Source organism: Lepisosteus platostomus, chromosome 6 (assembly GCF_059453375.1).
Source record: "Lepisosteus platostomus isolate fLepPlt1 chromosome 6, fLepPlt1.hap1, whole genome shotgun sequence".
Classification (NCBI taxonomy): domain Eukaryota; kingdom Metazoa; phylum Chordata; class Actinopteri; order Semionotiformes; family Lepisosteidae; genus Lepisosteus; species Lepisosteus platostomus.
The window spans coordinates 1,048,755-1,062,500 of record NC_142616.1 but is presented as its reverse complement, the minus strand read 5'-3'; the positions used below and the strand labels follow the sequence as shown (position 1 = coordinate 1,062,500).

The 13,746-nt window shown below is 48.8% G+C and overlaps 1 protein-coding gene across 3 annotated transcripts in view; it reads right to left on the bottom strand.

Annotated features, from left to right (window-relative positions):
• The window catches only part of LOC148659531 (transforming growth factor beta-1-induced transcript 1 protein-like), a 32,229-nt gene that overhangs the window by 649 nt on the left and 17,834 nt on the right, over positions 1-13,746 (bottom strand). For all 3 annotated transcript variants that reach the window (XM_088637285.1, XM_088637286.1, XM_088637287.1), the window contains 4 exons: positions 11,165-11,347; positions 10,585-10,758; positions 898-979; positions 655-803 (listed from right to left, as the gene is read on the bottom strand). In XM_088637285.1, the coding sequence (XP_088493411.1) occupies positions 655-803; positions 898-979; positions 10,585-10,758; positions 11,165-11,347 (588 nt within the window). The remainder of the gene's footprint in view (positions 1-654; positions 804-897; positions 980-10,584; positions 10,759-11,164; positions 11,348-13,746) is intronic.

The window sequence follows — 13,746 nt, the reverse complement described above, 5'->3', positions numbered from 1 at the left end:
TCGCTCCTCTCTCCTCTCTCCCCCCTCTCTCTCTCCTCTCTCTCTCTCCCCTCTCTCTCTCTCTCCTCCCTCTCTCCCCCCCTCTCTCTCCCCTCTCTCTCTCTCCTCTCTCGCTCCTCTCTCCCCCCTCTCTCTCTCCCCTCTCTCTCTCTCTCCTCTCTCTCTCTCTCCTCTCTCTCTCCCCCCCTCTCTCTCCCCTCTCTCTCTCTCTCTCTCTCCCCTCTCTCGCTCCTCTCTCCTCTCTCTCTCCTCTCTCTCCTCTCTCTCTCCCCCCCTCTCTCTCCCCTCTCTCTCTCTCCTCTCTCGCTCCTCTCTCCTCTCTCTCTCTCTCCCCTCTCTCTCCCCTCTCTCGCTCCTCTCTCCTCTCTCTCTCCTCTCTCTCCTCTCTCTCTCTCCCCCCTCTCTCTCCTCTCTCCCTCCCCCCTCTCCCCTCTCTCCCTCCTCTCTCTCTCTCTCCCCCCTCTCTCTCCCCCCCCTCTCTCTCCTCTCTCCTCTCTCCCCCCTCTCTCTCCTCTCTCTCCTCTCTCCCCCCTCTCTCCTCTCTCTCCTCTCTCTCCCCCCTCTCTCTCTCTCTCTCCCCCCCTCTCTCTCCCCTCTCTCTCTCCCCTCTCTCCTCTCTCTCCCCTCTCCTGCCCCAGCCCCAGCCCCTGTTACCCTGCACACGAAGCACTCGGGGTGCCACAGCGCGCTCAGGGCGGAGATGTAGTTGTCCAGGATGGGCCGGGCGCAGGCCTGACAGCGGGAGGCGAACAGAGACAGGAAGTCCTCCTGGCAGTAGGGCCTCCCGTCGCGCTCGTGGAACCCTGTGGACACAGAGCAGGGCTCCTGAGCGCCCCCTGCAGGGGGGACAGGGACCAGCAGGGGGCCGAGGGGGCAGGGGACAGAGCCGGGCCTCACCTTCCTCGCCAAAGGACCGTCCACACTGGACACAGCAGAAACACTCCGGGTGCCAGTTCCTGTCCAGAGCAGTCACCATCTTCTACACACAGAGAGAGAGGAGCAGTATTTGACACACACTGACACACTGCTGCTGTCTACAGCATCACCATCTTCTACACACACAGAGAGAGGAGCAGTATTTGACACACACTGACACACTGCTGCTGTCTAGAGCATCACCATCTTCTACACACACAGAGAGAGAGGAGCAGTATTTGACACACACTGACACACTGCTGCTGTCTACAGCATCACCATCTTCTACACACAGAGAGAGGAGCAGTATTTGACACACACTGACACACTGCTGCTGTCTACAGCATCACCATCTTCTACACACAGAGAGAGAGGAGCAGTATTTGACACACACTGACACACTGCTGCTGTCTACAGCATCACCATCTTCTACACACAGAGAGAGGAGCAGTATTTGACACACACTGACACACTGCTGCTGTCTACAGCATCACCATCTTCTACACACAGAGAGAGGAGCAGTATTTGACACACACTGACACACTGCTGCTGTCTACAGCATCACCATCTTCTACACACAGAGAGAGGAGCAGTATTTGACACACACTGACACACTGCTGCTGTCTACAGCATCACCATCTTCTACACACACAGAGAGAGGAGCAGTATTTGACACACACTGACACACTGCTGCTGTCTACAGCATCACCATCTTCTACACACACACACAGAGAGAGGAGCAGTATTTGACACACACTGACACACTGCTGCTGTCTACAGCATCACCATCGTCTACACACACAGAGAGAGGAGCAGTATTTGACACACACTGACACACTGCTGCTGTCTACAGCATCACCATCTTCTACACACACAGAGAGAGAGGAGCAGTATTTGACACACACTGACACACTGCTGCTGTCTACAGCATCACCATCTTCTACACACAGAGAGAGGAGCAGTATTTGACACACACTGACACACTGCTGCTGTCTACAGCATCACCATCTTCTACACACAGAGAGAGGAGCAGTATTTGACACACACTGACACACTGCTGCTGTCTACAGCATCACCATCTTCTACACACAGAGAGAGGAGCAGTATTTGACACACACTGACACACTGCTGCTGTCTAGAGCATCACCATCTTCTACACACAGAGAGAGAGGAGCAGTATTTGACACACACTGACACACTGCTGCTGTCTAGAGCATCACCATCTTCTACACACAGAGAGAGGAGCAGTATTTGACACACACTGACACACTGCTGCTGTCTACAGCATCACCATCGTCTACACACACAGAGAGAGGAGCAGTATTTGACACACACTGACACACTGCTGCTGTCTACAGCATCACCATCTTCTACACACACAGAGAGAGGAGCAGTATTTGACACACACTGACACACTGCTGCTGTCTACAGCATCACCATCTTCTACACACAGAGAGAGGAGCAGTATTTGACACACACTGACACACTGCTGCTGTCTACAGCATCACCATCTTCTACACACAGAGAGAGAGGAGCAGTATTTGACACACACTGACACACTGCTGCTGTCTACAGCATCACCATCTTCTACACAGAGAGAGAGGAGCAGTATTTGACACACACTGACACACTGCTGCTGTCTACAGCATCACCATCTTCTACACACAGAGAGAGGAGCAGTATTTGACACACACTGACACACTGCTGCTGTCTACAGCATCACCATCTTCTACACACAGAGAGAGGAGCAGTATTTGACACACACTGACACACTGCTGCTGTCTACAGCATCACCATCTTCTACACACACACAGAGAGAGAGGAGCAGTATTTGACACACACTGACACACTGCTGCTGTCTACAGCATCACCATCTTCTACACACACACAGAGAGAGAGGAGCAGTATTTGACACACACTGACACACTGCTGCTGTCTACAGCATCACCATCTTCTACACACACACAGAGAGAGAGGAGCAGTATTTGACACACACTGACACACTGCTGCTGTCTACAGCATCACCATCTTCTACACACACACACAGAGAGAGGAGCAGTATTTGACACACACTGACACACTGCTGCTGTCTACAGCATCACCATCTTCTACACACAGAGAGAGGAGCAGTATTTGACACACACTGACACACTGCTGCTGTCTACAGCATCACCATCTTCTACACACAGAGAGAGAGAGGAGCAGTATTTGACACACACTGACACACTGCTGCTGTCTACAGCATCACCATCTTCTACACACAGAGAGAGAGGAGCAGTATTTGACACACACTGACACACTGCTGCTGTCTACAGCATCACCATCTTCTACACACAGAGAGAGAGGAGCAGTATTTGACACACACTGACACACTGCTGCTGTCTACAGCATCACCATCTTCTACACACAGAGAGAGGAGCAGTATTTGACACACACTGACACACTGCTGCTGTCTACAGCATCACCATCTTCTACACACAGAGAGAGGAGCAGTATTTGACACACACTGACACACTGCTGCTGTCTACAGCATCACCATCTTCTACACACAGAGAGAGGAGCAGTATTTGACACACACTGACACACTGCTGCTGTCTACAGCATCACCATCTTCTACACACACAGAGAGAGAGGAGCAGTATTTGACACACACTGACACACTGCTGCTGTCTACAGCATCACCATCTTCTACACACAGAGAGAGGAGCAGTATTTGACACACACTGACACACTGCTGCTGTCTAGAGCATCACCATCTTCTACACACAGAGAGAGAGGAGCAGTATTTGACACACACTGACACACTGCTGCTGTCTAGAGCATCACCATCTTCTACACACAGAGAGAGGAGCAGTATTTGACACACACTGACACACTGCTGCTGTCTACAGCATCACCATCTTCTACACACAGAGAGAGGAGCAGTATTTGACACACACTGACACACTGCTGCTGTCTACAGCATCACCATCTTCTACACACACAGAGAGAGGAGCAGTATTTGACACACACTGACACACTGCTGCTGTCTACAGCATCACCATCTTCTACACACAGAGAGAGAGGAGCAGTATTTGACACACACTGACACACTGCTGCTGTCTACAGCATCACCATCTTCTACACACAGAGAGAGGAGCAGTATTTGACACACACTGACACACTGCTGCTGTCTACAGCATCACCATCTTCTACACACAGAGAGAGGAGCAGTATTTGACACACACTGACACACTGCTGCTGTCTACAGCATCACCATCTTCTACACACAGAGAGAGGAGCAGTATTTGACACACACTGACACACTGCTGCTGTCTACAGCATCACCATCTTCTACACACACACAGAGAGAGAGGAGCAGTATTTGACACACACTGACACACTGCTGCTGTCTACAGCATCACCATCTTCTACACACAGAGAGAGGAGCAGTATTTGACACACACTGACACACTGCTGCTGTCTACAGCATCACCATCTTCTACACACACACAGAGAGAGAGGAGCAGTATTTGACACACACTGACACACTGCTGCTGTCTACAGCATCACCATAATCTACACACAGAGAGAGAGGAGCAGTATTTGACACACACTGACACACTGCTGCTGTCTACAGCATCACCATCTTCTACACACAGAGAGAGGAGCAGTATTTGACACACACTGACACACTGCTGCTGTCTACAGCATCACCATCTTCTACACACAGAGAGAGGAGCAGTATTTGACACACACTGACACACTGCTGCTGTCTACAGCATCACCATCTTCTACACACACAGAGAGAGAGAGGAGCAGTATTTGACACACACTGACACACTGCTGCTGTCTACAGCATCACCATCTTCTACACACAGAGAGAGGAGCAGTATTTGACACACACTGACACACTGCTGCTGTCTACAGCATCACCATCTTCTACACACAGAGAGAGAGGAGCAGTATTTGACACACACTGACACACTGCTGCTGTCTACAGCATCACCATCTTCTACACACAGAGAGAGGAGCAGTATTTGACACACACTGACACACTGCTGCTGTCTACAGCATCACCATCTTCTACACACAGAGAGAGAGGAGCAGTATTTGACACACACTGACACACTGCTGCTGTCTACAGCATCACCATCTTCTACACACAGAGAGAGGAGCAGTATTTGACACACACTGACACACTGCTGCTGTCTACAGCATCACCATCTTCTACACACAGAGAGAGGAGCAGTATTTGACACACACTGACACACTGCTGCTGTCTACAGCATCACCATCTTCTACACACAGACAGAGAGGAGCAGTATTTGACACACACTGACACACTGCTGCTGTCTACAGCATCACCATCTTCTACACACAGAGAGAGGAGCAGTATTTGACACACACTGACACACTGCTGCTGTCTACAGCATCACCATCTTCTACACACAGAGAGAGGAGCAGTATTTGACACACACTGACACACTGCTGCTGTCTACAGCATCACCATCTTCTACACACAGAGAGAGAGGAGCAGTATTTGACACACACTGACACACTGCTGCTGTCTACAGCATCACCATCTTCTACACACAGAGAGAGGAGCAGTATTTGACACACACTGACACACTGCTGCTGTCTACAGCATCACCATCTTCTACACACAGAGAGAGGAGCAGTATTTGACACACACTGACACACTGCTGCTGTCTACAGCATCACCATCTTCTACACACAGAGAGAGGAGCAGTATTTGACACACACTGACACACTGCTGCTGTCTACAGCATCACCATCTTCTACACACACAGAGAGAGAGAGGAGCAGTATTTGACACACACTGACACACTGCTGCTGTCTACAGCATCACCATCTTCTACACACAGAGAGAGAGGAGCAGTATTTGACACACACTGACACACTGCTGCTGTCTACAGCATCACCATCTTCTACACACAGAGAGAGAGGAGCAGTATTTGACACACACTGACACACTGCTGCTGTCTACAGCATCACCATCTTCTACACACAGAGAGAGGAGCAGTATTTGACACACACTGACACACTGCTGCTGTCTACAGCATCACCATCTTCTACACACACAGAGAGAGGAGCAGTATTTGACACACACTGACACACTGCTGCTGTCTACAGCATCACCATCTTCTACACACAGAGAGAGGAGCAGTATTTGACACACACTGACACACTGCTGCTGTCTACAGCATCACCATCTTCTACACACAGAGAGAGGAGCAGTATTTGACACACACTGACACACTGCTGCTGTCTACAGCATCACCATCTTCTACACACAGAGAGAGGAGCAGTATTTGACACACACTGACACACTGCTGCTGTCTACAGCATCACCATCTTCTACACACAGAGAGAGAGGAGCAGTATTTGACACACACTGACACACTGCTGCTGTCTACAGCATCACCATCTTCTACACACAGAGAGAGGAGCAGTATTTGACACACACTGACACACTGCTGCTGTCTAGAGCATCACCATCTTCTACACACAGAGAGAGGAGCAGTATTTGACACACACTGACACACTGCTGCTGTCTACAGCATCACCATCTTCTACACACACACAGAGAGAGAGGAGCAGTATTTGACACACACTGACACACTGCTGCTGTCTACAGCATCACCATCTTCTACACACAGAGAGAGGAGCAGTATTTGACACACACTGACACACTGCTGCTGTCTACAGCATCACCATCTTCTACACACAGAGAGAGGAGCAGTATTTGACACACACTGACACACTGCTGCTGTCTACAGCATCACCATCTTCTACACACAGAGAGAGGAGCAGTATTTGACACACACTGACACACTGCTGCTGTCTACAGCATCACCATCTTCTACACACAGAGAGAGGAGCAGTATTTGACACACACTGACACACTGCTGCTGTCTACAGCATCACCATCTTCTACACACAGAGAGAGAGGAGCAGTATTTGACACACACTGACACACTGCTGCTGTCTACAGCATCACCATCTTCTACACACAGAGAGAGGAGCAGTATTTGACACACACTGACACACTGCTGCTGTCTACAGCATCACCATCTTCTACACACACAGAGAGAGGAGCAGTATTTGACACACACTGACACACTGCTGCTGTCTACAGCATCACCATCTTCTACACACAGAGAGAGGAGCAGTATTTGACACACACTGACACACTGCTGCTGTCTAGAGCATCACCATCTTCTACACACACACAGAGAGAGGAGCAGTATTTGACACACACTGACACACTGCTGCTGTCTACAGCATCACCATCTTCTACACACACAGAGAGAGAGAGGAGCAGTATTTGACACACACTGACACACTGCTGCTGTCTACAGCATCACCATCTTCTACACACAGAGAGAGAGGAGCAGTATTTGACACACACTGACACACTGCTGCTGTCTACAGCATCACCATCTTCTACACACACAGAGAGAGGAGCAGTATTTGACACACACTGACACACTGCTGCTGTCTACAGCATCACCATCTTCTACACACAGAGAGAGGAGCAGTATTTGACACACACTGACACACTGCTGCTGTCTAGAGCATCACCATCTTCTACACACAGAGAGAGAGAGGAGCAGTATTTGACACACACTGACACACTGCTGCTGTCTACAGCATCACCATCTTCTACACACACAGAGAGAGAGAGGAGCAGTATTTGACACACACTGACACACTGCTGCTGTCTACAGCATCACCATCTTCTACACACAGAGAGAGGAGCAGTATTTGACACACACTGACACACTGCTGCTGTCTACAGCATCACCATCTTCTACACACACAGAGAGAGAGGAGCAGTATTTGACACACACTGACACACTGCTGCTGTCTACAGCATCACCATCTTCTACACACAGAGAGAGGAGCAGTATTTGACACACACTGACACACTGCTGCTGTCTACAGCATCACCATCTTCTACACACAGAGAGAGAGGAGCAGTATTTGACACACACTGACACACTGCTGCTGTCTACAGCATCACCATCTTCTACACACAGAGAGAGGAGCAGTATTTGACACACACTGACACACTGCTGCTGTCTACAGCATCACCATCTTCTACACACAGAGAGAGAGGAGCAGTATTTGACACACACTGACACACTGCTGCTGTCTACAGCATCACCATCTTCTACACACAGAGAGAGGAGCAGTATTTGACACACACTGACACACTGCTGCTGTCTACAGCATCACCATCTTCTACACACACAGAGAGAGAGAGGAGCAGTATTTGACACACACTGACACACTGCTGCTGTCTACAGCATCACCATCTTCTACACACAGAGAGAGGAGCAGTATTTGACACACACTGACACACTGCTGCTGTCTACAGCATCACCATCTTCTACACACAGAGAGAGGAGCAGTATTTGACACACACTGACACACTGCTGCTGTCTACAGCATCACCATCTTCTACACACAGAGAGAGGAGCAGTATTTGACACACACTGACACACTGCTGCTGTCTACAGCATCACCATCTTCTACACACAGAGAGAGGAGCAGTATTTGACACACACTGACACACTGCTGCTGTCTACAGCATCACCATCTTCTACACACAGAGAGAGGAGCAGTATTTGACACACACTGACACACTGCTGCTGTCTAGAGCATCACCATCTTCTACACACAGAGAGAGGAGCAGTATTTGACACACACTGACACACTGCTGCTGTCTACAGCATCACCATCTTCTACACACACACAGAGAGAGAGGAGCAGTATTTGACACACACTGACACACTGCTGCTGTCTACAGCATCACCATCTTCTACACACAGAGAGAGGAGCAGTATTTGACACACACTGACACACTGCTGCTGTCTACAGCATCACCATCTTCTACACACAGAGAGAGGAGCAGTATTTGACACACACTGACACACTGCTGCTGTCTACAGCATCACCATCTTCTACACACACACAGAGAGAGAGGAGCAGTATTTGACACACACTGACACACTGCTGCTGTCTACAGCATCACCATCTTCTACACACAGAGAGAGGAGCAGTATTTGACACACACTGACACACTGCTGCTGTCTACAGCATCACCATCTTCTACACACAGAGAGAGAGGAGCAGTATTTGACACACACTGACACACTGCTGCTGTCTACAGCATCACCATCTTCTACACACAGAGAGAGGAGCAGTATTTGACACACACTGACACACTGCTGCTGTCTACAGCATCACCATCTTCTACACACAGAGAGAGGAGCAGTATTTGACACACACTGACACACTGCTGCTGTCTACAGCATCACCATCTTCTACACACAGAGAGAGGAGCAGTATTTGACACACACTGACACACTGCTGCTGTCTACAGCATCACCATCTTCTACACACAGAGAGAGGAGCAGTATTTGACACACACTGACACACTGCTGCTGTCTACAGCATCACCATCTTCTACACACAGAGAGAGGAGCAGTATTTGACACACACTGACACACTGCTGCTGTCTACAGCATCACCATCTTCTACACACAGAGAGAGGAGCAGTATTTGACACACACTGACACACTGCTGCTGTCTACAGCATCACCATCTTCTACACACAGAGAGAGGAGCAGTATTTGACACACACTGACACACTGCTGCTGTCTACAGCATCACCATCTTCTACACACAGAGAGAGAGGAGCAGTATTTGACACACACTGACACACTGCTGCTGTCTACAGCATCACCATCTTCTACACACACAGAGAGAGGAGCAGTATTTGACACACACTGACACACTGCTGCTGTCTACAGCATCACCATCTTCTACACACAGAGAGAGGAGCAGTATTTGACACACACTGACACACTGCTGCTGTCTACAGCATCACCATCGTCTACACACAGAGAGAGAGAGGAGCAGTATTTGACACACACTGACACACTGCTGCTGTCTACAGCATCACCATCTTCTACACACAGAGAGAGAGAGGAGCAGTATTTGACACACACTGACACACTGCTGCTGTCTACAGCATCACCATCTTCTACACACAGAGAGAGGAGCAGTATTTGACACACACTGACACACTGCTGCTGTCTACAGCATCACCATCTTCTACACACAGAGAGAGGAGCAGTATTTGACACACACTGACACACTGCTGCTGTCTACAGCATCACCATCTTCTACACACAGAGAGAGGAGCAGTATTTGACACACACTGACACACTGCTGCTGTCTACAGCATCACCATCTTCTACACACAGAGAGAGAGGAGCAGTATTTGACACACACTGACACACTGCTGCTGTCTACAGCATCACCATCTTCTACACACAGAGAGAGAGGAGCAGTATTTGACACACACTGACACACTGCTGCTGTCTACAGCATCACCATCTTCTACACACAGAGAGAGAGGAGCAGTATTTGACACACACTGACACACTGCTGCTGTCTACAGCATCACCATCTTCTACACACAGAGAGAGAGGAGCAGTATTTGACACACACTGACACACTGCTGCTGTCTACAGCATCACCATCTTCTACACACAGACAGAGAGGAGCAGTATTTGACACACACTGACACACAGCGGGGGACACGGGGAGTCGGGGTCAGGGGTCAGGGGTCAGAGGTCAGGGGGGACTCACGTGCAGGATGGACTTGCTGCACTGGGCGCAGTGAGGAGAGAAGCGGCTGAAGTAGTCCTTCTCGCAGTACGGCTTCCCATCCTTCTCGAAGAACGTGCTGGAGCCCAGCTCAGCCTGACACTCGCTGCACACAAAGTGGTCCGGGTGCCAAGCCTGTCCCAGCGCAGTCACCACCTGCAGAGAGAGAGACAGGGTCACACACACACACACTGTCCCAGCGCAGTCACCACCTGCAGAGAGAGAGACAGGGTCTCACACACACACACTGTCCCAGCGCAGTCACCACCTGCAGAGAGAGAGACAGGGTCACACACACACACACACACACACACACACACACACACACACACACACACACACACACACTGTCCCAGCGCAGTCACCACCTGCAGAGAGAGAGACAGGGTCACACACACACACACACTGTCCCAGTGCAGTCACCACCTGCAGAGAGAGAGACAGGGTCACACACACACTGTCCCAGCGCGGTCACCACCTGCAGAGAGAGAGACAGGGTCACACACACACACACACACACACACACACACACACACACACACACACACACACACACACTGACCTGTCCCACGATGGGCTTTTGGCATGCTGAGCAGGTGCCCTTGGCAGTGGTGGTGATGCCCTGCCTGCTCAGGTCTGATTGGAGGAGCCCCAGCATGCTGTCCAATGAGCCACTGGGGTTCTGTGGGGGCGGGGCTGCCTGCCGCGATGATGTCAGCACAGGTTGAGTGACAGGAGGAGGTGGCTAGAGGAGAGGGCAGAGGGCGGGGCTAGTGTGTGGAGGATCTTCAAGATCTCCATAGCAACAACACAGGTACAGGAGATTCTGTATATATACACACTGTACACACAGTACACACACTGTACACACACACTGTATACACACACTGTACACACACACTGTACACTCACACACACTGTATATATACACTGTACACACACACTGTACATACTGTATATACACACACAGTACACACACTGTACACTCACACTGTATATACACACACTGTCCACACACACTGTACACACACACTGTATACACACACTGTACACACACACAACCACTCACACACACTGTATATACACACACTGTACACACACACTGTACATACTGTATATACACACACTGTACACACAGTACACACAGATTGTATATACACACACTGTACACTCACACACACTGTATATATACACTGTACACACACACTGTACACACTGTATATACACACACTGTACACTCACACTGTACACACAGTACACACACTGTACACTCACACTGTATACACACACACTGTACACACTGTATATACACACACTGTACACTCACACTGTATATACTGTATATACACACACTGTCCACACACACTGTACACACTGTATATACAGTGCCTTGCGAAAGTATTCGGCCCCCTTGAACTTTTCAACCTTTTGCCACATTTCAGGCTTCAAACATAAAGATATAAATTTTTTATTTTATGTGAAGAATCACCAACAAGTGGGACACAATTGTGAAGTGGAACGAAATCTATTGGATTTTTGAAACTTTTTTAACTAATAAAAAAATGAAAAGTGGAGCGTGCAAAAGTATTCGGCCCCTTTACTTTCAGTGCAGCAAACTCACTCCAGAAGTTCAGCGAGGATCTCTGAATGATCCAATGTTGTCCTAAATGACTGATGGTGATAAATAGAATCCACCTGTGTGTAATCAAGTCTCTGTATAAATGCACCTGCTCTGTGATAGTCTCAAGGTTCTGTTGAAAGCGCAGAGAGCATCATGAAGACCAAGGAACACACCAGGCAGGTCCGTAATACTGTTGTGGAGAAGTTTAAAGCCGGATTTGGATACAAAAAGATTTCCCAAGCTTCAAACATCCCAAGGAGCACTGTGCAAGCGATCATCTTGAAATGGAAGGAGTATCAGACCACTGCAAATCTACCAAGACCTGGCCGTCCCTCTAAACTTTCAGCTCAGACAAGGAGAAGACTGATCAGAGATGCAGCCAAGAGGCCCATGATCACTCTGGATGAACTGCAGAGAACTACAGCTGAGGTGGGAGAGTCTGTCCATAGGACAACAATCAGTCTTACACTGCACAAATCTGGCCTTTATGGAAGAGTGGCAAGAAGAAAGCCATTTCTCAAAGATATCCATAAAAAGTCTCGTCTAAAGTTTGCCACAAGCCACCTGGGAGACACCCCAAACATGTGGAAGAAGGTGCTCTGGTCAGATGAAACCAAAATCGAACTTTTTGGCCACAATGCAAAACGATATGTTTGGCGTAAAAGCAACACAGCTCATCACCCTCAACACACCATCCCCACTGTCAAACATGGTGGTGGCAGCATCATGGTTTGGGCCTGCTTTTCTTCAGCAGGGACAGGGAAGATGGTTAAAATTGAGGGGAAGATGGATGCAGCCAAATACAGGACCATTCTGGATGAAAACCTGTTGGAGTCTGCAAAAGACCTGAAACTGGGACGGAGATTTATCTTCCAACAAGACAATGATCCCAAACATACAGCAAAATCTACAAAGGAATGGTTCACAAATAAACGTATCCAGGTGTTTGAATGGCCAAGTCAAAGTCCAGACCTGAATCCAATCGAGAATCTGTGGAAAGAGCTGAAAACTGCTGTTCACAAACTCTCTCCATCCAACCTCACTGAGCTCGAGCTGTTTTGCAAGGAAGAATGGGCAAGAATTTCAGTCTCTCGATGTGCAAAACTGATAGAGACATACCCCAAGCGACTTGCAGCTGTAATCGCAGCAAAAGGTGGCTCTACAAAGTATTAACGCAAGGGGGCCGAATAATTTTGCACGCCCCACTTTTCATTTTTTTATTAGTTAAAAAAGTTTCAAAAATCCAATAGATTTCGTTCCACTTCACAATTGTGTCCCACTTGTTGGTGATTCTTCACATAAAATAAAAAATTTATATCTTTATGTTTGAAGCCTGAAATGTGGCAAAAGGTTGAAAAGTTCAAGGGGGCCGAATACTTTCGCAAGGCACTGTACACACACTGTACACTCACACTGTACACACACTGTACACTCACACTGTACATACTGTATATACACACACTGTACACTCACACTGTATATACTGTAAATACACTGTACACACTGCATACACACACTGTACA